At 41.6% G+C, this 27,085-nt stretch overlaps 1 protein-coding gene across 4 annotated transcripts in view; it reads left to right on the plus strand.

Annotated features, from left to right (window-relative positions):
• The first annotated feature begins 755 nt into the window (after window positions 1–755).
• Window positions 756–27,085, plus strand: part of sh2d4a (SH2 domain containing 4A) — a 59,379-nt gene continuing 33,049 nt past the window's right edge. Inside the window, exons 1-3 of one of the 4 annotated variants that reach the window (XM_073042567.1) lie at window positions 756–871; window positions 3,453–3,765; window positions 26,424–26,583. In XM_073042567.1, coding sequence (XP_072898668.1) covers window positions 3,582–3,765; window positions 26,424–26,583 — 344 coding nt within the window. In that variant the 5' untranslated portion in view covers window positions 756–871; window positions 3,453–3,581. Of the gene's footprint in view, window positions 872–911; window positions 1,314–1,496; window positions 1,517–3,452; window positions 3,766–26,423; window positions 26,584–27,085 lie in introns of those variants that run through there. The other 3 variants (XM_073042566.1, XM_073042568.1, XM_073042569.1) reach the window with 3 other exon arrangements.

Consider the following 27,085-nt stretch of genomic DNA (forward strand, 5'->3'; position numbering starts at 1 on the left):
CAGCATCCGCAAATATAATTGAGAGCTTGTGTGGGTGAGCGTGTTGCTCTGCTGCAGAATACACTGTACTCTAGCTATCGCGGATTTCTTGTCACTGCACCGACACCTCGCCCCTTTCCAGAAGGCCGCCTGCATTTAAAGAAATCACTCAGCCATCAGTTGTCGAGACAGGTACCCGAAGAACTGGTTTAAAATTTTGTTCAGCCCGATCCGCGCTTCCTCACAAGTTTTGAATTCTCCAAAGCAACTGCTGGAAGTCAAGTGCGATGACAGAAGGATGGGCGAGACCCTGTGCCGGGACTCAGTAGTTAGTTTTTTTAAAAATAAAACTTTTTTTCTAATTTACTTTTAAGAATAAACACAGTGTAAAATCAAAACTGCTGGAGAAACTCAACGAGTCAGGCAGCATGAGATGTGGGCGGCATTACGGGTCGAGACCCTTCATCGGATCCAGTGCAGATGAAAGGTTTCAGACCTCCACGGTATCCAAATACAGTGTCTTCGTCGTGTGATTTGGTCAACACATTTCTCGTCTCATACTGTTTTTTACACAGCACAGTGCCACTCGTGTAGCCTCCTGGAGTTAGACACCCTTTCGCTGACTGCTTACTACATTTCACCATCTCCTCCCCCGTCTTTGCATTGGCTGGGGAGAAATGCCTATCATTTTTCGCTGGCCACATATATTCTGCCTGGGCGGCAATAACCCGGTCCGTTTTCTCCCATTCGCAGGTAAAGGTGTAAATAACAGAAAGGGCGTGGTCTAGAAGAAAATAGGATTTAAGGGATCTGAATGGTCATACATATGTGTCAGTCAATGTTTGGGGCCGGAGACAGATCCTCACATCCTCGGCGTGTGATTGGTGAGATCGTAAGTAATAGTAGAAGGCGCGGCTATGTTAATACAGTCCTAGGCTGGAATGTACAGCATGTGGTGGAAGTGTAGACATGTCGTTCAACCCCTCCCTTTGGATTCCTAGCCCTGCGGTTGAGTGACGTAGAGTCTCCACTCCACGTTGAGCTGACCAGTGAGGGAGTTCGGGCAAGGTCCCGGGTATGTTCGCAGTGCGTTTAAAGGGTTGCGTTGGCACTTTCATCTCCGGGCAAGCGTTCGCGAGTGTCTGTCAAGAGCTTTATCCTCAGGGGAGAGCTAGGGTGAGCTACTGGTGCTGGGCGTTGTGCAAGGAGCGCGCCGCTTGCCAATATCCCGCCGATATCCATGGACTCTGACCGTAATCTTCATCGCATGCATTGTTGGACTCTCTGATCCCTCCGCAAGAAGGGAGCCTTTGTAGAGAGGAAATAAAAGTGTGGTGAGTTGCATTCCAATCGAATATCTGTCGGTGTTCCGGTCGGGTCAGTTTTCCGGAGGGATTTCTTTCCTCTGAAACCTTACGCAAACTGAATAAATGCAAGGTGCTGACTATCCATGGAACTCAGTCGACTCTTAAATACAGATTGTTAATCTCGCTCATCGTCCCTGTTCCTGGTTTGAACTCTACCCTTGTGGAGGAAGGTAACACGATTAGACCGCGTGGGGTGTGTTGGGTTTCTAAAACAAAAGTAGTGCCCCATTTAGAGAGGTGCCTTTTAATGATGGTCGTGTTGTGACGGCTTAGACGAAAAATTTCGATGCAAAACAGGAGACGAAGGAATTAAGACACTTTATTTAAGGCAGAACCTCAGGCGAAGTTTACCCATCTGGGACTACAAAAGCCAGTTTTTGTTTATACTCAACAAGAGAAAACACTTCAGTTTCAGATGTAAAACTCGGTATATTTCTCAGTAGAAGCGTAGTTATATATGACATTCTTGGCACAAAAGTGCAAAGCCTATGCAGCTGTCTGTTTTCAATTACAACGACTCAAACAAAAGTGAAGAATATATGAATGTACTCCCGTAAAAATGGGAGTTAAAATTGAATGAGACTTTTCATTCCCCCCCCCCCCCCCCCCAGAAGCCGTGACTCACGCAATGCGCGATTCGTAAGACTTCATTGCAGCGAAGACCTTCTGAAAAAACCTCATTCTATTATATGCTTGTACTTTGGAGAGTCCTTGCCAAGTTAACCAAACATAAGAATGAATCACACAGTTGTGACGTGACGCAGTTCAATCAGTGCGATGAATTTTAATTTGAGGCACTCTGCTCTGCGAGAACCAAGTATTTAAATTCTGTTCTAAATCAATGTTCTGCAGCATTTAACTTGGATCCCATGTCTGTATGCTCGGCATGTATTCCATCTTATGCAGTAATGTTACCAAACCCAAAATCATTTTAGAATATAGGATTGGTTTATATTTATTCTAACTCATTGGCTGTGATTTCAGAAGAACTAATACCTATTGTTAAAGTATTTTACCAGACAGTTCTGATGGATGCTAGGCATTTTATGCAAATGATGTACAGTTAAGTGAGCTAGAGCCATCAGTTCAGATCCTTGAGCCATAAAGTTGCAAGCAGCTCATAGTAAAAAGAGATTCTGCAGATGCTAGAAAACTTTAGCAACACACATCAAATGCTGGAGGAACTCAGCAAGTCAGGCAGCATCCATGGAGGGGTTGATTGTTTTGGGCCAACACTCTTCATCAGTACATGAAATGTCAACAGTTGATTCCCCTTCATTGATGTATTGGCTAATGGGTTAGTTGTTCATTGTAAATTGTCCCGTGATTAGACTCGGTTTATATTGGGGGTTGCTGGGCAGCACAGTTCAAAACCTGAAAAGGACTCTTCTGTGCTGTATCTCTAAACAAATAATTGGTTTAAAATATGTTATCACCTCACTTCTCCCAGCCCTCTGTTGAAATGCTTGTCTAAATTTTGTGCTTATTGGCGAGTCTGAGAATTGGTAAGTGATACCAATTAGCCCGCTGCTGGAGTCCTGAAGGTGTGGTGTATCTCTTAAGCTACTGCCCTGGAGCACTAAATACCTCAAGTGCTGACTGTGTGGAGTTTGCATGTTCTCCATCTGGTTTCATTTCATATTCCAAAGATGTATCATTTGGTTGATTGGAAGCAACTCAGTGGCCAATTATTGTGCAGGTGAATAGTAGAATCTGCGAAGAGTTGATGAGAATGTAGAGAGAATAAATAAACATGGAATTAGCGTTGATGGTTGATGTGAACTTGATGAGCTGTATGTCTCTAGGAACCTGACTCCAAAGCCTGCCACTTTGAAAATTTGAACATGATACCAGGCATTGACTGCCCTTTCTGTGAGTTGCCTCTTCCTGCTAGACCTTGACTATTGAGTCTTATATAATATGTAGTTTAGAAACAAACATATTCTGTGAGAAATTTCATAGCATTTAATTTTTGTGTTCCTTTGACACGCTCATGATTTTTTTTCATGTTGGAAGATGAAATAAAAGGATTAATTTGATTAGTCTTGCACTGAAATCTTGTCAGTTTTTGTTCTGAGCAATTTTTGTTTTCTTTTTTCTTAATAGGCGAACAAAGCAAGATCCACCAGTAACTGGAGTTTGGGTTATTCTTGCTGACTTTTAGCCACTGTATAAACTGACCTTGAGTGTAATTTTTGAAATTGGAGCAACTGGTAAAAGAAAAAGTCTGTGAGAATGCTGCAGCAAATATTGGAGACTATGTATATTGATCCAGATCTTCTGGCTGAACTTAATGAAGAACAAAAGCAAATACTGTTCTTTAAAATGAGACAGGAGCAGATTCGAAGGTGGAAGGAAAATGAAAAACAACTGCAACTGGAGGAAAAACAATGTGAACTGGAGGGGGAAAAACCTTCAAGTAAGCAATGTTTGTTATGTTATTTAGTCCAAATGTTTATTTGAATTAACCATTGTATAAAATGCTCTAATGTACCCTTGCAACCAGAGAGTTACTAGCGGGCTTCAAAATACATCAAGGCTGACACAGCATTAATAAGGGAAATGTCTTCAGTGGTAGAAGGTGATAGAGGGGAGACAGTACATGGATTTCGCACATCTGGTAGAGTAATCAGGCAGCTGCTGGAGCTAGTCATTCTGATACAATTGGTTATGGGATTCTGTTTCCTTTGAAGAGAGAATAGGATCTAATTTTCAAAGTGGTCTTTGCAGGTCCATGAAGCAAGAATTGGGGAGTGGGACTAAATGCAGAGTTTATTCACTCAATCAGAGAGCTGAATGATTCCCTTCCACACTACATAATTCTATGATCAGTTCTGCCCAATAATATTTGCTCCTGCATCTGATGATATTCTGTTGTTGGTGTGATGGGGAAAGTACAATGAAGATCTATTTATCCCTCTATTAAAAATAGTACTCCCACCATTTAACCCCCCCCCCCCCCCAAACCTTGTCACTGCTTCTTCAGTTTTGGTTAATTGCTGAAGCATTGCTACTCTAGATGATTTCTATCAAGTCTTTAAAATCTGGAAATCATTCCTTCCCTGAAACTGTTTTCCTTCCTTTCAGACTCTGTTAACACCTTTCACATTAACCAAACATTTGGGAATCTGGCTTTCATAAAGTTTTTCTATTCATGACTATTCTGTGAAAGTTCCAGTGATATCTTGCAACTGGTACTTAGTATAAAAGTTGTCATTACTGATTAGGATAGGTTGATGTACAATATTCTTGAGTTCTGGGCATTGTGGAAATTCTCAGTCTGAAAGCAGTTTGTCATTTGCAGACCAGCTGTGATGTATTGTGGAATACATGAAACAGGCCTCCAGAATGTATTGAGATTGTAAGAAACAGCTCTCAGTGACTCTTAATATTGCTGTATAGCAGGTTATTGAAGTTTTACTGTAACTGTGGTTATTGAGAACTGCAGCACAGAAATGGGGCCTAGTGGTTCAACGTAACCCAAATAGTCTTGTGTTGAACTATTCTGCCTGGTCCATCTACCTGTACCTAAGCCATAGCCATCCTTGTACTTCTTAAAGACTTCCCTTAAACGTTGTAATTAAACCTACATCCACTACTTCTGCTGGCAGCTTATTCCATATTTGCACAACCCTCTGAGCGAATGTTCCCCCTTGGGTTCCCCTTAAATCTTTCACATTCACCCTTATCCTATGATCTCTAGTTCTACTCTCTCCCATCTTTAGTGGAAAAAGCCTTCTTGCATTAACTCTGTTATACTCATAATTATATATACTTTAAAAAGATCTCCCCTCATTCACCTATGCTCCAGGAAATAAAGTGTTGACCTGTTCAACCTTTTCCTGTAACACATGTCCTTGGGTCACAGTAACGTCCTTGTAACTTTTTTCTTACTTTTGATCTTGTTGATATCTGCCCTGCAGTTTGGTGACCAGATCCAACATCTTGGCTTTTGTACTGAAATCTTGTAGCAGTGAAGGCCAATGCTCCATGTGCTTTGTGGTTCTGTTGTACCAATATGTTAATTTTTCAATACTTGTGTACACGGTCCTCAGTAAATAACAACTTTTCCCAATCTCTTATTTAAATTCAGAATTTTTCTTAATAGCAGAGGATATTATTTCTCCACCTGTTACAGAATCGTGGTCAAGCAGCTTTGAGACGGGTTCTGCAGCCCAGCCTGTTTATGCCAGCCGAGGTGCTCATCCGGGCTATTTCCATCTGCCTGTGCAGGTGAAAGATCTCACCTGAAACACTGACTGTTCCCTTCTGTAGATGCTGCCTGACCCGCTGAGTTTATCCAGCATCTTTGTTTTGCTGGTGTTAGGGCCATATTTCTGCAAACCTTTACAATCCACGTATCTGTCTGTGTTTTTTAAATGTTATTATTCCTGCATCAACTATTTCCTCCGGCAGCTCATTCAATACATGTGCCACCATCTGAATACTCCTTTGTGTCTCCTTCAAGCCCCTTGTGTTGTTTTTTTGCATCCTCATTGTTATCATGTTCCTACTTGGTTTCATATCAACAAAATAGTAAATGTTATGCTTCGTGCCCGCAATCAGATTATTGATATAGATTGTGAATAGTCACTGATCCACTAATCACAAATTGCTGTCCTAAAATTGCAAATGGTACTCCACTATTTAAGAAGGGTGGGAGGCAGCAGAAAGGAAACTATAGACCTGTTAGTCTGACATCAGTGGTTGAGAAGTTGTTGGAATTGATAGGGATAAGATTGGAGAACCTGGAGGTACATGACAAGATAGCCCAACACCAGCATGGTTTCCTGAAAGGAAAATCCTGCCTGACAAAGCTACTGCAATTCTTTGAGGAAATTACAAACAGGGTAGACAAAGGAGATGCAGTAGACATGGTGTACTTAAATTTTCAGAAGGCCTTTGACAAAGTGCTTAGTCAGTGAGGCTGCTTAGCAAGATAAGAGCTCGTGGAATTACAGGGAAGTTACTCATGTGGGTGGAGCATTGGCTGGTCAGCAGAAAACAGTGGGAATAAAGGGATCCTATTCTGGCTGGCTACCAGTTACCAGTGGAGTTCCACAGGGGTCAGTGTTGGGACTGCTGCTTTTTATGATGTATGTCAATGATTTGGACTATGGGATTATGGATTTCTGGCTAAATTTGCTGATGATGCAAAGATAGGTGGAGAAGCAGGTAGTGTTGAGGAAACAGAGCCTGCAGAGAAACTTAGATTAAGGGAATGGGCAAAGTGGTGGAAAATGAAATACAATGTTGGGAAGTGCAAGGGATTCTAGAACAAGAGGGCATGACTTCAGGATTGAAGGATGTCCTTTTAGAACAGGGATGTGGAGAAATTACTTTAGTCAGAGGGTGGTAAATCTGTGGAATTTGTTGCTATAAGCAGCGGTGGAGGCCAAATCATTGGGTGTGTTTAAGGCAGAGATAGGTTCTTGATTAGCCAGGGCATCAAAGGATATGGGTTGAAGACAGAGGAGTGGGGATGACTAGAAGAATTGGATCAGCCCATGATTGAATGGTGGAGCAGACTCGGTGGGCTGAATGGCCTACTTCTGCTATATTAAGCATTAATAAAATATATCTTTCATCTTTAGTGTATTATCACATCCTCTAATTCTATGTGCACCAAGTTAGTGCAGTTGACTCCAGTGAGGGACCTTGTCAAGAATCTTCTGAACCCTCAACGACACAAACACTGGTTTCCCTCTCATCTACTCAAATAACTCTTAAAAGATTAGTTAAAAATGTTTTTTCCTTTCTCAAATTCCTGCTGACTCTAGCCGGTCATCTTTTTTAAGTGTCCTGGTATGCTATTCATGATTATAGATTTCAGCAATTTTCTAAATGTAGACAGCACAGTAACAAGTTGATAGTTTTTGTTTTATTTTCTCTTTCTCACTTTGCTTAAATGGTGAGGTCCAGAATCTGTGGAACTTTGGAAAATGACACCTGTAATGTTCTTCTCCATAGCCACCACTTTAAATATTTTGCAATCTGAGTTATTGGGATTTTAGTTTGTTTGACTCATTAACTTTGCTCATATTATTACTAATAAAATACTGGCTTCCCATGTATGTACCGGACCCTTCTTTTCTCCACTATTGCTGGGCGCTTTTCCTGTGTCTGCTGATGGAAAATGTGTAGACTACTTGTTTAATTCTTCTTTCTCTTATTTCCCTTTATTTCTCCCCCAATTTGTCTGTAAATGGCCCACAATGGCTCTTGCACATATGGAAGCTCTTGCAATGTCTTTCTGTTGTTTCTTAACTTTTAATCTTGTATTCCTTTATCAATTTCTTATTCCTCCTTTGAACTATAAAACACTCATAATTACTACTTATGGCAATCATCCAAAACTAATGTTAAATATTAATACTGTCTTTAATTTCTTCTGTAATCCATTTTGAAGTTTTCCAGTTGTGTCTTCGTGCTTTAAAGGAATGTGTATTTGGTGCAACAATTTGAATTATTTTTCCCCATTATCTGTTCACTGCCATAGCATTCATGTACTTTCCCAACCTACCCCACAACTAACATGCCTCTCATATTTGCTTTCCTTTCTTTTGAATGAAAGACCTTGTTTCAAGCTGAACTACATTACTTTTGATTTAATGTAGATACTTTATTATGGTATTAATGTAAATTCTGTATTATGGTACCTCCTTTCCTATGGGCCTCAGAGAACCCTTACTTATTACACAGGATGAAGATCTAAGCTATCTGATCCCTCAACATCCTGATCTAGAAATCCATATCTTAATTATTCCTAATATCTATCCTTCCTGTTTTTAGTACCAGTTGGATTAGTCTTGTCTAGAAGTAATTTAGTGATTCCCACGATTACTGTTCTGCCCCTATTATGTACTTCTTTTTATACCAATGCCCTATGTTACAACTATTTTGAGGGCTATTAATAATTTCTGCCAATATTTTGTGCAACTAATTGACTTCCCAAATCGGTTCCAAACTATGATCTGTGAAGCCACAATCTTTTCTAATTATTGTACTAATATTGCCAGTTATTAACACTGCTACCACACACTGTAGGAACTCAGCAGGCCAGGCAGCATCACTGGGGAGAGAAAAGTATCGTCAAACTTTCAGGCCGAGACCCTTCAGCAAAACGCAGAGAGCAGCAGAGATCATGGGGGTGGGAGCAGTGAGAGAAGGTTTTGCTGGGCTCCTGTCAAAGGGAAGGTTTAAACTTCTTCAGGTTGGGCATCCTTGAGACTTTGCAGTGTAGTAATCCAGTCACCAACAAGAGAAAACCTGCAGATGCTGGAAAACACACACAAAATGCTGGAGGAACTCAGCAGGCCAGGCGGCATCTATGCGGGGGTTGGGGGTGGGGGGGAATGGTAGTCGACATTTCCGGCCGAGACCCTTCGGCAAGTGCTTTTCCTGTCCTTCATAAATGTCCTTTTGACCTAATAGTTTTCAGCTTTGGTCAACCTGCAGCTATGTTATTGAGATGCAATCAGATCATAGTTATAATTTTTGTACCATTAAATCATTCCTCTAGTTGAGGATGTGTATATTTAGATTTATTGGTTTTAATTATGGCCTTTTATTTTTGACATATTCTGACCCCATTTGCTTTTGTTTCTGCTGAATATTAATTTTATTTACTTAACATTTCCAATTCTAAACAATTCCTGCTTTCTCTCTCTTCTGATTTTCTCTTCTGGTTCCCATTTACTGCCAAGCTACTCTAAATATTTTGTAAAAGCGCAAGCAAATATGTCTGCATGAATTTAAAAACTACAGATGCTGGAAATTAAACAAAAAACAGAAAAAGCTGGAATCTTTTGGCCCATCAGGCAATATTTGTGGAAAGAGAAATGGTCAGCGTTTTGGTTCCAAAACTCTGTCTGAACTGACAAAGGGAACTGTGTCATTAAACCTCAAAAGGTAACCAATAATCTGTTTGCTAAGGTTCTAAGTCCCCAAGAACTGATTCCAAAATCTCCAACCTAAAGCTTTTCCTCCTGCACTAACTCTAGCAAATGATTCATTTGCCACATCTTCCTATTTCTACACCTTTAACATGTGGTACAAGAACTAATCCTGATGTTACTAATGCTTTCATCTAACACGAGAGGGCACAGTTTTAAGGTGCTTGGAAGTAGGTACAGAGGAGTTGTCAGGGTTAAGTTTTTTACGCAGGGAGTGGTGAATGCATGGAATGGACTGCCGGTGATGATGGTGGCGGCGGATACGATAGGGTTGTTTAAGAGACTTTTGGATAGGTATATGGAACTTAGACAAATAGAGGGCTTATGGCAACCCTAGTTAAATTCATAGGTAAGGACATGTGTGGGCACCGCTTTGTGGGCTGAAGGGCCTTTATTGTGCTGTAGGCTTTCTATGTTACTGCCTTTTGAGATCCTGCTTTAAAATTCTTTCTACGCTTTCTAAGATGTGCTTGCATGACTTCATCTCCTTTCTCTCTCCCCCTCCCCCCTTGTTACCTCAATTGGCCACAACTTTTGGTTCTTCATCCTTGCCCTTCAGGGTGCCCTTCAATTATTGGATGACATTCATCAATCCAGCACGAGGGAGACAGCACATCACTTTGGAACTGTGCCTACAGCTACAAAGATGCCTATATCTCCTAATAAATTGAATCCCCTGTCACTACCATTCATTTTTCCTGTGTATTGACCCTCTTGTGATGTCATACTTCTGCACCTGACTTCACTTCTCTTGCTCTTGCCAGTATCCTAAGGGGAAGATCTATTAAGTGAGCTAGATGTGCTCGGGGGAATTTCTGCCCCACCTGTCTGCTCCTGTTAATACACCTGGCAATCGCCCATTTGCTTCTCTGACTGCACACTTGCTGCTCCAGTGAGTTCTGGGCTGGAGAGTAAGCAGCCATTCTGGAATTGAGAAGGTACCCTCGGTTGAAGCTTACCTTCAATCCCTTTGTGTCCTAAAAGAACCTGTAACCTGATTGTAGGCCCAGAAATTCTCTTGAACAGCGCATTGCCTTTTGTTCAATGTGAAGTTGCATCGATTTGGGTCTTCGGCAAATTTGTCCCAGGTCCACTGTGTATATGCTGACACTGGAAACTTGGGCATTGGCAGACAGTGTTCTGACCCCACTTGTGCAATGAGTAGGTGACATTGGCAGAGTCAGCATTTATGTCCATCCCTCAGTACCCATGAACTGAAGTGCCAGTAAAGAATTGACCGCATTGATGGGGTCTGGAGCCAGTACCAGGAGATGACGGAATTGACTGGTTGTCTACAACAATGCAGTAGTTTTATTATTACTATTTTGGAGACCAGCATTCATTCCAGATTTATTTACATTCTCCAGCTATTGCTGTGGGATTTGAACCTGTTTCAATCAATGGTCAGATATTTGTAATTTAACACCACACTCTTTTAGCCTACATTGTTGGTCGATTACAATACCATCACCTACCTTCCCCATCTTGGGATACCAATCCCTGCGATCTACTATCCCATTATTTACCCTCTGTAAACTTCTGCTCACTTTTCAGCTCTATTGCTGAATTACTGAAAGTTCCATTGACTCAGTACCACTGTTCCCATTCACTGCTAGTTCCCCTACAAATTTCAGTTTGAAATGAATGAACTCTTCTCTGATTTCCAGCCAGGTATGGGTATCGATTATAACCGACGTTTGGATGACAAACTCTGCTATCTTCATCAGGGATGATGCCTGGACCGTGTTTAGTCCAATGGTATTTATAGGGCCCCCACCCCATAGTCTGTTCCTCCTGATTGGTTAGTCCTCACCCAATCGGGTTTCCACTTTCCCATCTTGTTTATAATTTGAATTCCAGTTCTTGGAGCAAAGCCCTTTGTCTTTGAAATTCTTTTCCTCTAGTTTTATTTCAATGGGTTCCTTCACCAGGTGGTCTCACGTTTCATTAGTGTGGCACAGTAATTTTGTACTGTCGAAGACAATCCTATGACCTTTGCAAATGCAATGGTTTGCTACTGCCGATTTTCTCCGGGTAACCCAAATGGATACACCTCCTGTGCTGCTTGATGTGGGTTTCCACCGCGCATCCCATCTGGCCAATTATATGATGCTCCACATTCACAGGGAGTTCTGTAAATGTCAGCCCTAGTCCCAACTCATCTTTGACCCGCATGAGCTGTGATTTGAGCTTCCTTACAGGTTTGTGGATGGTGTTAATCCAGTATTTCTTCAGGATCCTGGCAATCCTTCCAGAAACCATGGAAATATAGCAACGGGTTCCTTCTCGTTGCTAGGTTTTCTGGTTTTATTGGCGCATCAAACAGCACAGGAGGTGTATCCATTTGTGTTACCCAGAGATATCGGCCATAGGGTTGACTTCAGTGGCACAGAATTACTATGCTGTGCCAGTGGCTTGTGAGACTGTCTGGTAAAGTAAACCATCAAAATAAAACTCGAGGAAAAGAATTTTGACAAAGTCGAAGGCCTTGCTATAAGAAAGAACTGAAATTTGATTGTAAACAAGGTGGGAGAGTGGAAACCTGATTGGATAAGGACTAACCGATCAGGAGGGATGGACTACGGAGGGGGGGAGGGGGACATATAAATACCACCAAACTAGACATGCCTATCCATCATCCCTGATAAAGCTGGCAATGTTTGTCGTCAGATGGTCTATTATAATCATTAACTGCACCCGGCTTGAAGCCTGAAAAGAGTGCATTTGTCATAGATGGCGGGAAAGCACTAGATCCTTTTTCGGTTTGAAATCTTCATGTTACCATTGCAAAGGATGTTAAATCACCGTTGGACTGTGAGTATATTTGGTAGCATTCCAGTGATGCCAACTTAAAGAAGTCCCATTTAATGCTGATAAAGTTGTGATGGTTTTGACAACCTTTTAAACCTGTGTATGGATTCAGTTTCTCTGAACTTCTCCAGTTTTTCACATCTTGGTTTGTATTGTGCACTACTGTGGCCTCTTGTACTCTCCCTATTCTTTGCTCAACCATTAATTAAACTGCACACCCTTAACTTCCTTACCACCCGCACCTTCACCACCCTTTTTCTATTTGAAATGATCCTTGATACTTGCCTCGTTAACCAAGCTTCTGTGAAGAGCCTTGGGACACAATTCTACATGAACAATGCAGTAAGCCATTGTTGCATTTAGCAGCATTATAGTATGGCTAACGTCCACTGTAATGCTGAAAAAATATCTTTGAGAATGTGCCATACCCAAGGTCACCCCTGCTGCAGAAGTGGCAGTACAGCAGTTTTCATGTGATTCGGTATTGGAACAGGAACAAGAATGCATGTGTTTTGGAATTTTAGTTATGTATTTGTTTGAGAGAAAACTTCTTAATATCAGGAGCTGCAACCTGTTGAACACATTCTGGGTTGTGTGGAGTTGGGGAGCATAGTGATTTCACTGAACTGCTTGCTGATGGTTATTTGGGGCCCCCAATATCTTTGTATATCTGGGGCTGAAAATTTTTGCTAGTTTGTCGAGGAAAGCAAGAATGAGTTCACTTTCATGAGTAAGCTTCTCTGTTAATGGAGATGTAGGTGCCTGAGCATTGTGTGAGAAAGTTGGAGGGCATTTGTTTTCTTTGAGTTTCAGTAATTGTAGAAGTGTTCTTGATAGTATTTCATCAGAACTTTGTTTCTAATTTTGTTCTGTCTAGTTTTCATGTACAGGTGAGTTGCGATTGTTGAGTGATGTTGTTGAAGGGAGTTATGAACATATATGAATCTAAAACACATTCACTTCATTACATTTATAACCTCAACTATATACCCTGAAGCCTATTTGCATGCAGTGTTTGAGGAAGAACAGTCCCTAATCCAAAGCTGCAGAATGGTGCATGCAGTCTACTCTTTTTTATTTGTTTTATAATTTGCAATGTCCCTCTCTTTGATCGGAGCCAGGTTTTTGGAGATGGAAAACCTACAGTAAGTCCTTTTTTTCAGATGGATGTAGACAGATTTTTGGATGTTTAGGGAGATTGGCACTGAGGTTTTAAAAAAAAAAAAGGCTATTGTTAAATGATGGATCAGGTACAATTCCTATTTCTAAAATCACACCAAATGCTGAAGGAAGTCAACAGGTCAGGCAGTATCTATGGAAATAAATAAACAGTCGTGCTTCAAGCTGAGACCCTTCATCAGGACTGGGAAGAGGGAAGAAGCCACAGTAGGAAGGTGGCGGGAGGGGAAGGAAGATAGTTTGGTGAAACCAGTTGGGTGGGGGAGGGTTATGAAGTAAGAAGGGGGGAAAAGGTAAAGGGCTGGAGAAGAAGGAACCTGATAGGAGAGGTCTCCAGTCTTGAATCTGGAGATGTCCCAACCACTGACACCAACATCCTACCCAAGATCCACAAACCTGACTGTCTAAGTAGGCACATTGTTTCTGCCTGCTCTTGCCCCACTGAACTTGTCTGCATACCTTGACTCCATCCTATCCCCCTTGGTTCATTTGCTTCCCACCTATATCCACGACACAGCCCATGTTCCTAATCTCATCAACTTTCAATTCCCTATCCCTGGTTGCATTAATTTCAGCATGATCGTCCAGTCCTTTAAAAGCTCCTATACCAGATCAAGAAGGCCTTAAAATCGCTTTGCTTCTTTCTTGACTACTGACCCTGACTAGTTCACCTCCTCTGTCTGGCAAAGCTGGTTGTCAACCTCAACAATTTCTTTTTTGGCTCCTACTTTTTCCAAAGTCAAGGTGTAGCCGTAGGCCCCAGCCATACCTGCCTTTGTAGCTGTGGTCCAAGTTCCTGGTAATGCTCTCCAACTTTCTGCAATGCATTGACAGCTGCAATGGAGTGCCCATGCTGAGCTTGTCAATTTCACCAACTTTGCCTCCAAGTTCCACCCTGTTTTTAAATTCACTTGGTTCATTTCAGGCACCTGTCTCTCCTTCCTCGATTACTCAGTCTCCATCTCTAGAGACAAACTGACTACCAATAACTTTTATAAACCTACTGACTCCCATAGCTATCATGATTATACTTCATCCCACTCTTTCTCCTGTTCGTTCCCTTTTCACAGTTCCTTCATCTCTGTCACATCTGTTTCTAGGATGAGGCTTTCCAGAAGATGTATCCTTTTTTCAAAGAATGTGATTTTCCTTCCTCCACCATTGATGCTGCCCTCACCAGCATCTCCTCCATTTCCCAGATATCCAACCTCACCCTATCTTCCCTCTCTGGGATAGAATTCCTCTTGTCCTCACCTACCACCCCATGATCCTCATTCAGGACATCATTCTCCACCATTTCTGCTATCTGCATTGGGACCCTACCACCCAATCCATCTTTACATCCTTCACCACCCCCCTGCACTTGGGGCTTTCTGCTGGTCACTCCTTCCAAGTGTCTTTTCATCCCTCCCCACCTAACCTCTCTCCTGGCACTTATCCCTGCAAATGTATTTGCTACACCTCTCCCTCACCTCCATTCAGGGTCCCAAACAATCCTCCTATCTGAGGCAAAACTTCCTCTGTGCATCTGTAGGGGTTCTTTACTGGATCCAGTTCTCCCAGTGCAGCAGCTTCTACATTGGTGAGACTTGATGTAGATTCGGGCCCTGCTTTGTCGAGCACCTTCGCTCCGTCCACAGTAAAAAGCCTGTAGTCAACCATTTTAGTTCCAATCCCCATTCCTATTCCAAAATGTCCTTTCCTGGCTTCGTCTACTGCAGCAATGATGCCACTCTCAGGTTGGAGGAGCAACTCCTCATATTCTGTCTATGTAACCTCCAGTCGAATGACATGAGCATTAATTTCTCCAGCGTCTGGTAAATTTTCCCCCTTCTCTTCCCCACTCTAGCTTCTCAACACTTCACCTCGTGATGTCCCTCCTGCTTCCCTTTCTCCCATTGTGTACTCTCCTATCAGATTCCTCTTTCTCCAGACCTTTCCCATTTCCACCTATCAGCTCTCAGTTTCTTGCTTCATCTCCCCTCACTCACCCACTTGGCTTCACCTATCACCTGGCTTGTATTCCTCCTCCTTCTTCCACCTTCTCAGTATGACTTTTTCCCCTTCCTTTCCAACCCTGATAAAAGCTCTCAGCCTGTTGATTAATTTCTTTAGATGCTGCCTGACCCGCTGAGTTCCTGCTGCATTTTCTGTGTTGCTCTGGATTTCCAGCATCTGTAGTATCTCTCGTCTCTTTCTAATGTCTTTTGTTTTCACTGGTGTTTGCATTACAATTGATGGCCTGAGGTTTTGAAATCCCCAGTGTTCCTTCCTCTGCTAGCTGTAGTCAGCAGAGAACCGTTTAATGCTCAAATGATGAGCTTTATTCCATTATGCAAGCTACCTGGAATACAATGCTTGGAATAGAATTTTGCCAAGAAATTTCACACGAGGTTTCTATCAATTGCTGCTTTGTTGTGAATTTCAAATTAAAAGCTGTACATGCTAAAAATCTGAAATAAAAGTAGAAAATAACAAAGCAAATACTCAAAAGGCCAGCTTGCATCTGTGGAAAGAAACAGCTAATGTTTCAGGTCTGGAACCCTTGGTAATAACCGAAAGAGAAGACATCTTTTGGCACGTTGGCCATCATGAAGCAGGGTATGGAGCCTTTCTAAAGTACATGTAGGCAACATTCACTGCCTTTCCTTCATCAATCCACTTGGTGACCTCCAAAAATAAACGTTAAGAGATTAATTAGACATTTTAAAAAAAATAAATGGCTTGTTCTGTTACAGAAAAAGTGATTTCCTTAAAGTTGAAGACCTTGAGTTGAATGTGGAAGATTGGACATTTGTATTGATGGAAAATGAAGTGACGTTGTAGTGAACTACATATACCTGTCTGGACATGCCCCTCGATGACTGCTCCTGTGGCTCCCCCCACAGACCCCTGTATAAAGGTGATGGAGGTCTGAGCCCGGCCTCTCTGTCTCCAGGATGTAGTATAGTGGTCACTCACTGCTTGTTCCTTCTTCCAGTCAATAAAAGCCGATATCTCGCCTTTACATCTCAGAGTGAGTTATTGATGGTGCATCAGACGTTTCGTTGGGCCTTTCTAGCGGAGCATCTGGTTCAGGGGTTCCCAACGGATAGTCCACAGAACCCTTGGTTAACGACAGGGGTTCATGGCATAGAAACGGTTGGGAACCCCTGCTCTATAGCAACTTGCTGGTTCACACAGCAGTTTGTAAATTATCTTCTTGGAATTTTTGCTTTTCAATTTTCAAACTGTTCCTGAACAATATGCCATTGTTAGAAGATTGCTATGAAATATGACAGTTCACTACTTTTAAAAATAGCAATGTGTATTATTTTTCAATAGGATAAAATTGGAGGATCAGTTTCTCCTCGGATGTTAACCTTACTCAGTATATTCTGTTGGCTGATTCCTTTTGTCCTGTTGAGTTCTTGTAGTAGAAATGGTGGATCCAGCAACATACTAACATATTCATAATGGCTGCTGTTCTAGCTTAGCACTCAAGTGTTTAACCAGCTGATCTTGCCTGACTCCTGCTATTCTCTCTTGCCTGCATCTATCCTCCATAGATTCTTTAATTAGCATTAAGTGCAGAACTAAAACATGTCATTGGACCCAGGGGGTCATTGCTAATGTGCCATCTACCTTTATTATTACAACTGACTTGCTTCTTTCTCCCTGATGTTAGTTTATCCTTTCTTGTAATTTCACCCATCCTAACTACATTGTGGCACCAAGTTCCATAATCTAACCACTCTGTGTATATAGTATTTTTTTAAAGATCTTATTTACCAATTAGACTTATCAGTGAGATGTTCTTTATGGGTTCTTTTTTTCAATCTTACCTGGCAGTTTTATTTTCTGTATCTACCTTGCATCACTCCTTTGATCATCCCTCCAGGGGTACAGATCCCAGTATTTAGTAATTACTGTTAATCCCATCTTTTGTTCCAGTACTACACTTTGCAAATTCCACAGATTGGGCCATGATTCATCCTGTACTTGTTATGACCAGAAAACAAATTCTATTCTGATTCACTAAGACTCTTCCTGGAACAAAGAGCATCCTACTCTGCTCCTCCATATTTAACTAACACCTGAAATTTGCACCTCTATTTCTGTGATGTTGAATTTGCAATTCTTCCTTTCAATTTCAATTTGACATTTTGCTTCTGAGCATAGAGGAGAGCAAGGGCAAATTTCCTGTTTAAGTATAATTGGCAGCCATAATACAAATTGAAGTAACATTCAGGAAATAAATTTTTCCATTAACTATTACTGCTTGGCGGTGTTATAATTGTCTGATGTCCTAAAGAGGAAGGGACGATTATAATTTGTATGCACAGCTGTCTACAATGAATCCAATTATAATAATGGCATTGTGAAGAGACAGATTATTTGTCTATCATGCTTGTATCGTCTACAAGTGACAGAAGTGTCTTTATGACTTGACTAATATTAAAGTCAAGTCAACTTTTATTGTCATTTCGACCATAACTGCTGGTACAGTGCATAGTAAAAATGAGACAATGTTTTCAGGACCATGGTGTTACATGACACAGTACAAAAACTACACTGTACTACGTAATAAAAAAAAACAACACAGAGAAAGCTACACTAGACTACAGACCTACACAGGACTGCATAAAGTGCACAAAAAAAGTGCAGGCATTTACAATAAATAATAAACAGGACAGTAGGGCAAGGTGTCAGTCCAGGCTCCGGGTATTGAAGAGTCTGATAGCTTGGGAGAAGAAACTGTTACATAGTCTGGTCGTGAGAGCCCGAATGCTTCGGAGCCTTTTCCCAGGCGTCAGGAGGGAGAAGAGATTGTATGAGGGGTGCATGGGGTCCTTCATAATGCTGTTTCGTTTGCGGATGCAGCGTGTAGTGTAAATGTCCGTGATGGCAGGAAGAGAGACCCTGATGATCTTCTCAGCTGACCTCACTATCCGCTGCAGGGTCTTGCGATCCGAGATGGTGCAATTTCCGAACCAGGCAGTGATGCAGCTGCTCAGGATACTCTCAATACAACCCTTGTAGAATGTAATGAGGATAGGGGGTGGGAGATGGACAAAACATACAAAACTTTTTAAAAACTAAAATCGACCTAAAAAACAAAAAAAATCCAAAAGTTTAGAGACCACTCCCACCCCACTTGCTGTATTATCCACAGCCTTATTATCTTTTTTTTTAAATCAACAAGGTGATAAATCCTGCAGAAGGTCAAACCTGATGAAGGATTCAAGATGTGATTTTTGTTTTTTGTTTTTCTCTTGTGTATTCAGCATTTTTACAAATGTAGAGATTTTCATCAAGTTGGAGTATGGAGTCCATATGGACAAATTGGCATGCTGTACCCGTTAGTATGTTTGGAACTTCTTTGTGTGTGTGTGGAAGTCCAGGCCTGCTATTTAAATTGGTAAATATGGAAACTCGGGCAGTTTCTAGGAAGATCTAGGCTACTACTTCTGACATGCTTTGTGGTTTTTAAAAATAATATCAATTTGTTAAGTAAATTGGAACATCTCAATGTGCAAACTTGTACCAGTTTCCACATTTCCTTTGCTTGTTCTCTCAGAATTTCTCAATAATCCTACCACCAAGCTACTCTAGCTCATACATCTATGTGACGTGGGAAGTCCGACAATCTCAGGGAGAATGTACAATTCCACTCAGTGCTGGAAGTCAGGATTGAACCCATGTAAGGCAACTGCTTGACGACAGCTCTGCCACAGTATCGTCCATAAGAGAAAGCACGGTATGCCATGAGAGGGAAAATTAGCTCTCAGTTCATTTTCAGCTTCATTTATTTCACTTATTTATCACAAAACTTAATGAAATGTGTTTAAAAACCGTCACAACCTAAGAATGTGCTGGAGGCAGCTGGCAAGTGCTACCACATTCCAGCACCAGCATAGCATGGTCACGATGTTCTGCAGAGCAACACAAGCAACAACAGCAAAACAAGCCTTGATGTATACAGAGAGGCCTCCAACTCCAGAACAAGCTAACTCTGGGCCTCCAACCTCCAGTCCCTGGCCCAAACTGGCAGACACTGGGCCTCTAACTTCTGGGCATGCCAGCCAAGGGGCCTTGACTTCTGAGCTCAGCAACATTAGTCTTTTGGGCTTCAACCTTCGGTATGGACTTCATGATTCACAGATCACAGGACTAGGAACTCCAGATTCCCAGAGGCTTCCAACTCCAGGCTTTGCTGTTCTGGGCCGAGGTGGTGTCACCCCTGGCCCAGACTTGCAGACAGTGGGACTCTGACCTTCAGACATGGCAACCCAGCAGTTTGGACCTTCAGTATTGATCCAAGGACATGGGGCTTTGAACTCTGTTTCAAACTCTGGACTCGCATGGAACTTGAGCCTGGGACTTGCCAACCTAGAGATCACCAGCCGTCTTGCCTACACAGACCTCTGCTCCTGGGAGTTGTTGACCTGGGAGGACTCGCTGACTGTGTGTGTGTGTGGGGGGGGAGGAGGTCATTGGTCCTTGTTGACTGAAGTCAGTAAACCCCATAATTGACTGGGGGATTCGTGTGTTATGTCTTGGAGCCTGCTGACGCAACATCCGTCCATGGGGATTACTGTGGAACATTCAGGCCTGAACTCCAGCTTCTGCCCTGTTCTTTATTTACTTCTGCTTGCTTCCAACTTCCTTCATCCCTGCCTCCAAACTAACCTGTCCCCAGAACCATCCCTAGAACCTTAAAAAAAAAACAACTGTCTGAGCCACAACATCCTGAACAACATCAGCAAAGTTGGTCCAAATTAGTGTTTAGTTTAACTTGATGTTTTATCCTTTCTCCGTTACTGCTTTGATATTTGGGTGATGAATTGTGGTAGTGGGAAGAGAGAAATTCAACAAATAAACTTTCAGTGATTGGAAACTTCAAACAAAAACAGTTTCCTCAGAAAAGTAAGCCATGGTAAAAGGACGAACTGGAGGGACCAGTCTCTTCATGTGTTGGCCCATCAAAATTTAATAGCATGTTGATGAGCTCACAGAAGCAGAGAAAGCCATCATGTTTCCCTTTGCAAAAACACCAGCTTATGTTTTATTCAGTGTATAAAGAGGAATCAGTAGGTTTAGTGTACTTGGATTTTCAGACTCTACCCACTAAACTGCCACAAAAGGCCACTGCACCTCAATACATGTGGCCATAATAAACCGATTTACCAGTTCAAGAGGCCAACACGTTGGGTTGAGGGCAACTTGTTTATATGGGAAAGGGAGCAGTGGATTAGAAAACCCAAGCAAATGGTTAAATCAGAGTGATGGCAGTCAGTAACTGGTTGAGTGCTAGAGATGGGTACTGAGGCCTTATTGATCTATGCTAATTACTTTAGTGAAGTGACAGAGGGCACTGTAACCAAATCTGCTGATGCAAAGGTAGTTTTTCAACATTGCGAGGATGTGTGCAAAGGTCAAGCATGAGAGCACAAGGTTGGCAAATGAAGTGCACTACAAGGAACATGAGACCATGCACTCTAGAAGGTTGAATGAAAAAGCAAATTATCATTTACATGGAATGAGCAGACAGTGCTGTGGAACGGGGAGATCTGGAAATCCTGGTACTCAATACCCGCAGATTAGCTTAGGGTTTTGCAAGTAATTAAGGCCAGGGAAACACTGGAGTTTATTACAAGTGGTGGAGGGGGTTCCTGGGATATGGTGGAAAAACCATACATGGGTTTCTCCCACTCCAGTTGTATACTTGGAGCATTTGGTACATATTTAAGAAAGGGTATGCTAGTTCAGAGAAGGTTCACTTGGGCTGATTCTGGGAGGGAAGGAAGGAGCTGACTTGTTCAACAGGTTGGTCTTGTACTCAATATGGAAGAATGACTTGATCTTCTTGTGTAACTGGTTTCTGAGGATTGACAAAGTGGATACTGGGAGAATGTGTCTCCTATTAGGAGCATCTAGAAGTAAGGAACATACCATCGGAATGAAGGATTACCAAGTTAAGATGGAAATGGAGGAAGGAGCTTCTCTTGGAAGACATGAATAAGAGGGTACTCTAGCCCAGGAAGCAGTGGAGAAAAATATTAATCAGTTAATCCCCAGGGCAGCAATAGTGTATGGGGACAGCACAGGAAAATGAGGCCAAGATGGGATCATTCATGATCTTGTAGAATGGTAAACAGCTGTGAAAGGTCAGATGGGTTACCCTCGCTCCACTTGTATATTTACTATGTACTGCTTGGCAATCTAATCAGGAATTGATGGTGGTGGTACAGTGTTATACAATTTTCCACTTGGATTGAAATCAACTGGTGCAGCATAAAAATACCAAATGGGAACAAGTGAAGCTTTTATTGGCCTTGTAGAAAAAGCTGGCAAAGTAGCTGGTGTGTAGGTGAATAACATATACACTTACAACACTTCTATTTGTTAGCATTCAGCTCATAATTTCAGGTGTGGGGGTGGTGGGGCGGTGGCAAAAAGAGGGATGTGGAAAATCAAAGATGGCACAACATTACTGAAGTGTTTTTCATGTCTTTCAGGAGATCTCAAAGTACTTTCCAACTAACAATGTTTGTTAACTCTGGTATTAGCCCTTATATTTGTGATGAATTGCAGAGATTTTCAGGTAGCCATAATGGAAACGTGGCTGCTTTCTTTAATCCCATATTTTTGGTGATGTCATCCTGTGCTATGCAGAGGACATGGTCAATTTTCTTAAATGGGAAATGTAACAACATTCTGTAACACCACCACAGTAGTTCTGATGTGTAGACTGATTATTAGATGCAGAGGTGCATCACTTAATAATTGGGTGGGGTTGCCAGAAAGAATTTTAATATTTTGAAGCTTTAACCCTGTCAAAGAATTTTGTACTTCCAGAATGTTTAGTTTGATTTTTGAGGTCATGAGATTACAGTCATCCATGACTCTACAGAGATAGTAGGGCATCTTTTTTTTATTATTGTCTGGTCTGTGGACTTGTCAGACTGAATCTGTTTGGATGGATGGATACAGTATGTAACCCAGTACAATTGTGTAGTTGTGTTTGGACTGATCTCTGGATGGCATGCAAAATAAAATTTCTCACTTTGTCTCTGTAGATGTCCCAATTATAAACAAATTACCAATTTTTCTTGAGTGTTGTGAATCAGTTTAGTTCCCTGCCCCTCATAGTGGCCAAGACAGACTTAGAATTACAGGAAGGACAGCCACCAACGTATCAGCAAGGCCTAGATCAACCACAAATCTGAGTGGTCTGGTGTCGCATCAGTCAGATTTCCTATACTGAAAGCTGAGTGCCTGTTTACAGTATTGCAGTCTTGTGGTTGCATTGCTAATTTCTTTCACTACTTGAATTTGAACTTAAATTTCCCCTGGGGGATTTGAACTGCTTCTGCGTGAGTAGCCCAGGTCTTGAATAGCAGGTTTATTTTCTTAAAGGCCGTGTTACTGTAGGTCATGTTGTAAATTCAGCAGAAATGAATCAGCTGCCTATTTTGTGAAAACTAAAAATATAAGCAGTGTTGTGCACTCATAACAAGCAGTGCACTCTTTTAATGATGTCCTTGGCTTTCCATCGTTCTAATAGATGCTTTAGGTTAACCACCAAGCTAGAACCTTGCTCAGTCATTCTCCCTGTCTGTGCATGGGGCATGGCAGAAACAGAACCAACTGTTCTTGTGAAACATTCTTATCAAGAGCAGCCAGTGTGTTTGTCACAACATGCACATGGCAGTGATAACGAAAAGGGGGTTGTGGTGTTCTGACGGGGCATTTGAAGACAGAATGATAGTGGACCCTGCATCATTCTCTGGCCGCCTGCCTATTTCCCCTCTGACGTCAGTTGAGTTCCTCTGCCTGCTGCTAATTGGTTTATTATTGTCACATGTATCCAGATTTGGCCAAAAAGTGTTTTACATGCCATCCATACAGATCTTTTCACTACTTCAGTTCATTGAGGTCAGACAAGGGAAAAGCAATAACAAAATATACAGTGGATTCCAGTTAATCGGGACACATCAGGACCAGTACATTTTTTAGTGCAATTAAGCAGCTGTACCAATTAGCCAAGTTTTCTTGGAAAACTATCATTTAATTGGGTGACAAATGATGTATTTAAGTGAAATACTGACATTAGAACATTACCAATGTTACTACAGTTCTAAAAAAACTGTAAATTACTAATAGTTATAAGTGGAAGAATTCATCCAGTGTATGCTGTTGTGTTCTTTTGACTGTAAATGAACAAAATAGTACAGACACCTAGTGCAGATATTGGACTGGCTTCATACAATGTTTTCTACAATTGCATCATCCATATGCGCAGGTTGACTCTAGTTAAGAAAGCATATGGTGCATTGGCCTTCATCAATCGTGGGATTGAGTTTAGGAGCCAAGAGGTAACGTTGCGGCTTTTGGACCCTGGTCAGACCCTACTTGGAGTACTGTGCTCAGTTCTGGTTGTCTCACTTTAGGAAGGATGTGGAAACCATAGAAAGGGCACAGAACAGATTTACAAGGATGTTGCCTGGATTGGGGAGCATGCCTTATGAGAATAGGTTGAGTGAACTCGGCCTTTTTCCCTTGGAGCAATGGAGGATGAGAGGTGACCTGATAAAGGTGTATAAGATGATGAGAGGCATTGATCATATGGGTAGTCAGAGGCTTTTTCCCAGGGCTGAAATGGCTGGCACGAGAGGGCACAGTTTTAAGGTGCTTGGAAGCAGGTACAGAGGAGATGGCAGGGGTAAGTTTCTTACGCAGAGAGTGGTGAGTGCGTGGAATGGGCTGCCAGCAACAGTAGTGGAGGCGGATATGATAGTGTCTTTTAAGAGACTCCTGGATAGCTACATGGAGCTTATAAAAATAGAGGGCTATGGGTAACCCTAGGTAATTTCTAAACTAACTACAAATGTCGACTGTACTCTTTTCTGTAGATGCTGCCTGGCCTGCTCAGTTCCTCCAGCATTTTGTGTGGGTTGCTTGGATTTCCAGCATCTGCAGATTTTCTCTTGTTTGTAAATGTGTTTTATTTCCATTACTAACTTCTTATGAGATCATCTGTATGAACACTCCATCAGCTTTGTTCCCAAAACAATGAACTGAATTTGTTTTGTTTTATCCAGCTGAAAACACTCTGTTCCCAATAAACAGTTTCCTCCACCTCAGTAGGTATGACCACAGGAACTCATGCATATTCAAGTTTTATGGTATGTGATACACTGACGCATAAACAGCAAGATATATCTGAAACTATGCTTCACTGCTATCTATCTTAACATTTCTTAACTATATCTCATTTGGTTTAACCTTTGAATAACAGATTTTATTAAAAATAGGAGTGCTCAATACAAATTTAGATGCCTATCAAAATGCAATATACATTTGGTATTCTGAGTACGAGGAACAACTATTAGAGACCAAGGTAATGAGATTATAGGGATTGGGGTGAGAAAGTGAATGAGGTACAGGATCTGTATGGTGTGCTGGAATGGAGGGTGGGTGTATTGAATGATCTTTTGTTTCTCCCATGTATTCTTATTTTATGAGGGAGTGTTACTGCCAGTTAATTAGATTTACAAGGACCTGTTTGGCACAGCTTAGTGGGCCAAAGGGCCTGTATTGTGCTGCAGGTTTTCTGTGTTTCTATTTCTAACTCTGTTTCACTGTAACATTCAAGATGGTTGTTGATATCTTAATTCTTTGTCATCCCTATCTTTTTGAAGTAGTTTCATTTTCACTCCTGGCCATTTCTGGTGTCCTCAAGGTTGAATGCTTGAAACACTGTGATGGTATTGGGTTTGCTGACCACAAAGTTCTAAACTCAAACAAAGACTTTAAGGCCTATTGGATATAAATACCATGAACAAACTCACAAAAGGGAGATTGTACTGTAACTACCCACTCTTCAAAGATTTGCTTATTCTCCATAGCGCGTATAGCTGCCAATATCTACTATTCGGGTGGTGGGTCCCCTCTCCCTACCAAAGAGAAAATAATTTGAGCTAAAAAAAAGTTTAAAACACAGTTCATACATTTTCAGTGATACACATTGAATTTTATAGAGTGCTTTTTTTAAACTTGAAGCTGATTATTGCTTGCCATTTACATTTCAAGTACTGAAGACTGACTTGCTCTTACAACCCAAAGTTAAATTGTTAGATGGAAGTTTATTTACAACTGCTAATGATCTTGCAAGAGGCAGATGTGTTTAGAAAGCAAGCGTGGCAAACATCTGACACATCGCAGTGAGCAAAGCAGGTCTAAGTTGTCTTGCTGCTTGTTTTTTTTGTCATCTATCAGAGACAAAATCAGTGATTTTTATTTTATTTTAATCACTGCATTTGAACACAAACACCCGCAACTGATGCCATTTTAAAACTGTTCACTGTAAGCATGGTGTAGTGTCTTAACAGTCAGGACACATGCCCATAACTGATGCTAGCTAGAAACTGTCGGCAACAGTCACTTGTCGCAGTTAGATGGCATAGTGCCCCAAATAAACAAAGGGAATCCCAGCTATTTTCTTGTTTATTTTTTGTTTTTTAAGAGTTGTCCCAAAAAAGCAGCTGCCCCAATTAACTAAAGTTCACTGCTGTTGCAGTTAGAGAGGGTGCAGTGCAGGTAGTTAACAAAGTGCCAAAGGCATGACAAGGTAGTTTATGAGGTCAAGACACCATCTTATTGTACCAGGGAACTGGTCAATAGCAGAATAGATGCTGTCCTTAAGCCTGGTGGAACATGCTTTCAGGCAGTTGTACCTGCCCGGTGGGGGGGGGGGGGGGGGGGGTGAAAGGTGAATGTCTCTGGTGAAAAGGGTTGGGTCTCTGCCTTGGAAAAGAGACCAAGATAATCAGAGGAAGTGGATCACTCAGAGCTTCCTACCAATATTCACTGCTGCCATGTATCTTCTATGTTAACCTGTGTGAGCCCACTCTTGGGCATACTGAAACACTAAGCACGTTGTAGTGTACCCTGTGCAGAATACTGGCACACTAGGAATGCTGATACACCCATTCAACTTTCAGCCTGCATTAGGTTGTTACTATTTATTTGAGAGGGGAAGCACTATTGAAAGACTTCAATGCAAGTTTCTGCAGAGATCTCTATTTAGGAAGGTGAACTGCTTTCTTTCAGATATTAAAATGGTGTTCTGTCTTCCTCTATACAGAGAGCGGGAAGTCGGTCAACTGGCTGCTGGCAGCAGATAATGACGTGTGGGTCTGGGTGATGGGTGAAGGTCCAGGAGACAAACCCTACGATCAAATTTGTGATGAAATAATTGCAGAGCGAGCAAGACTGCAGGCTCAAAAGGAAGCGGGGGAACTAAGGTATGGAATGGTTTCTCTGTTTAAACCTAATTCAATTTCGGCATTATTAGTTGTAGCTTACTGTGATTGAATATGAAAATTAATCTGCAGTTTATAAAAGAAAAGTCTGACTGACCTATTCTCAAAAGACGAACAATTGTAGAGTATGAGTTTAGCAAAAGGGTATTGAGACTCTTCCCAAGCAGACAATGATTGTAGCCTTGCTGGTAACCTTTGTGTGCTAAGAAATTTAAATAGGAGATTAGCACAATTCCTGATTCACATTGGGTCAGAAGTGCCTCTATTAAAAGTGTCAGCAAACAGTCTCCTAAAAAGTATTTTAAGGAATATGTGGGAGTGACTTCAATTGAGACCATTAACCCTATATGCAAGTTCAAATAGAGTAGTAATATGTGCTTCACTAATCTTGTTGAGCTACAAAGAACAGGAACACCTGAACAAATATAAAATGGAGAGAATATGGGGATTCTTGGGGTCCCTCAAACACTTCTACTGGCTGTTA

Source organism: Hemitrygon akajei, chromosome 4 (assembly GCF_048418815.1).
Source record: "Hemitrygon akajei chromosome 4, sHemAka1.3, whole genome shotgun sequence".
NCBI classification, from domain to species: Eukaryota; Metazoa; Chordata; class Chondrichthyes; order Myliobatiformes; family Dasyatidae; genus Hemitrygon; species Hemitrygon akajei.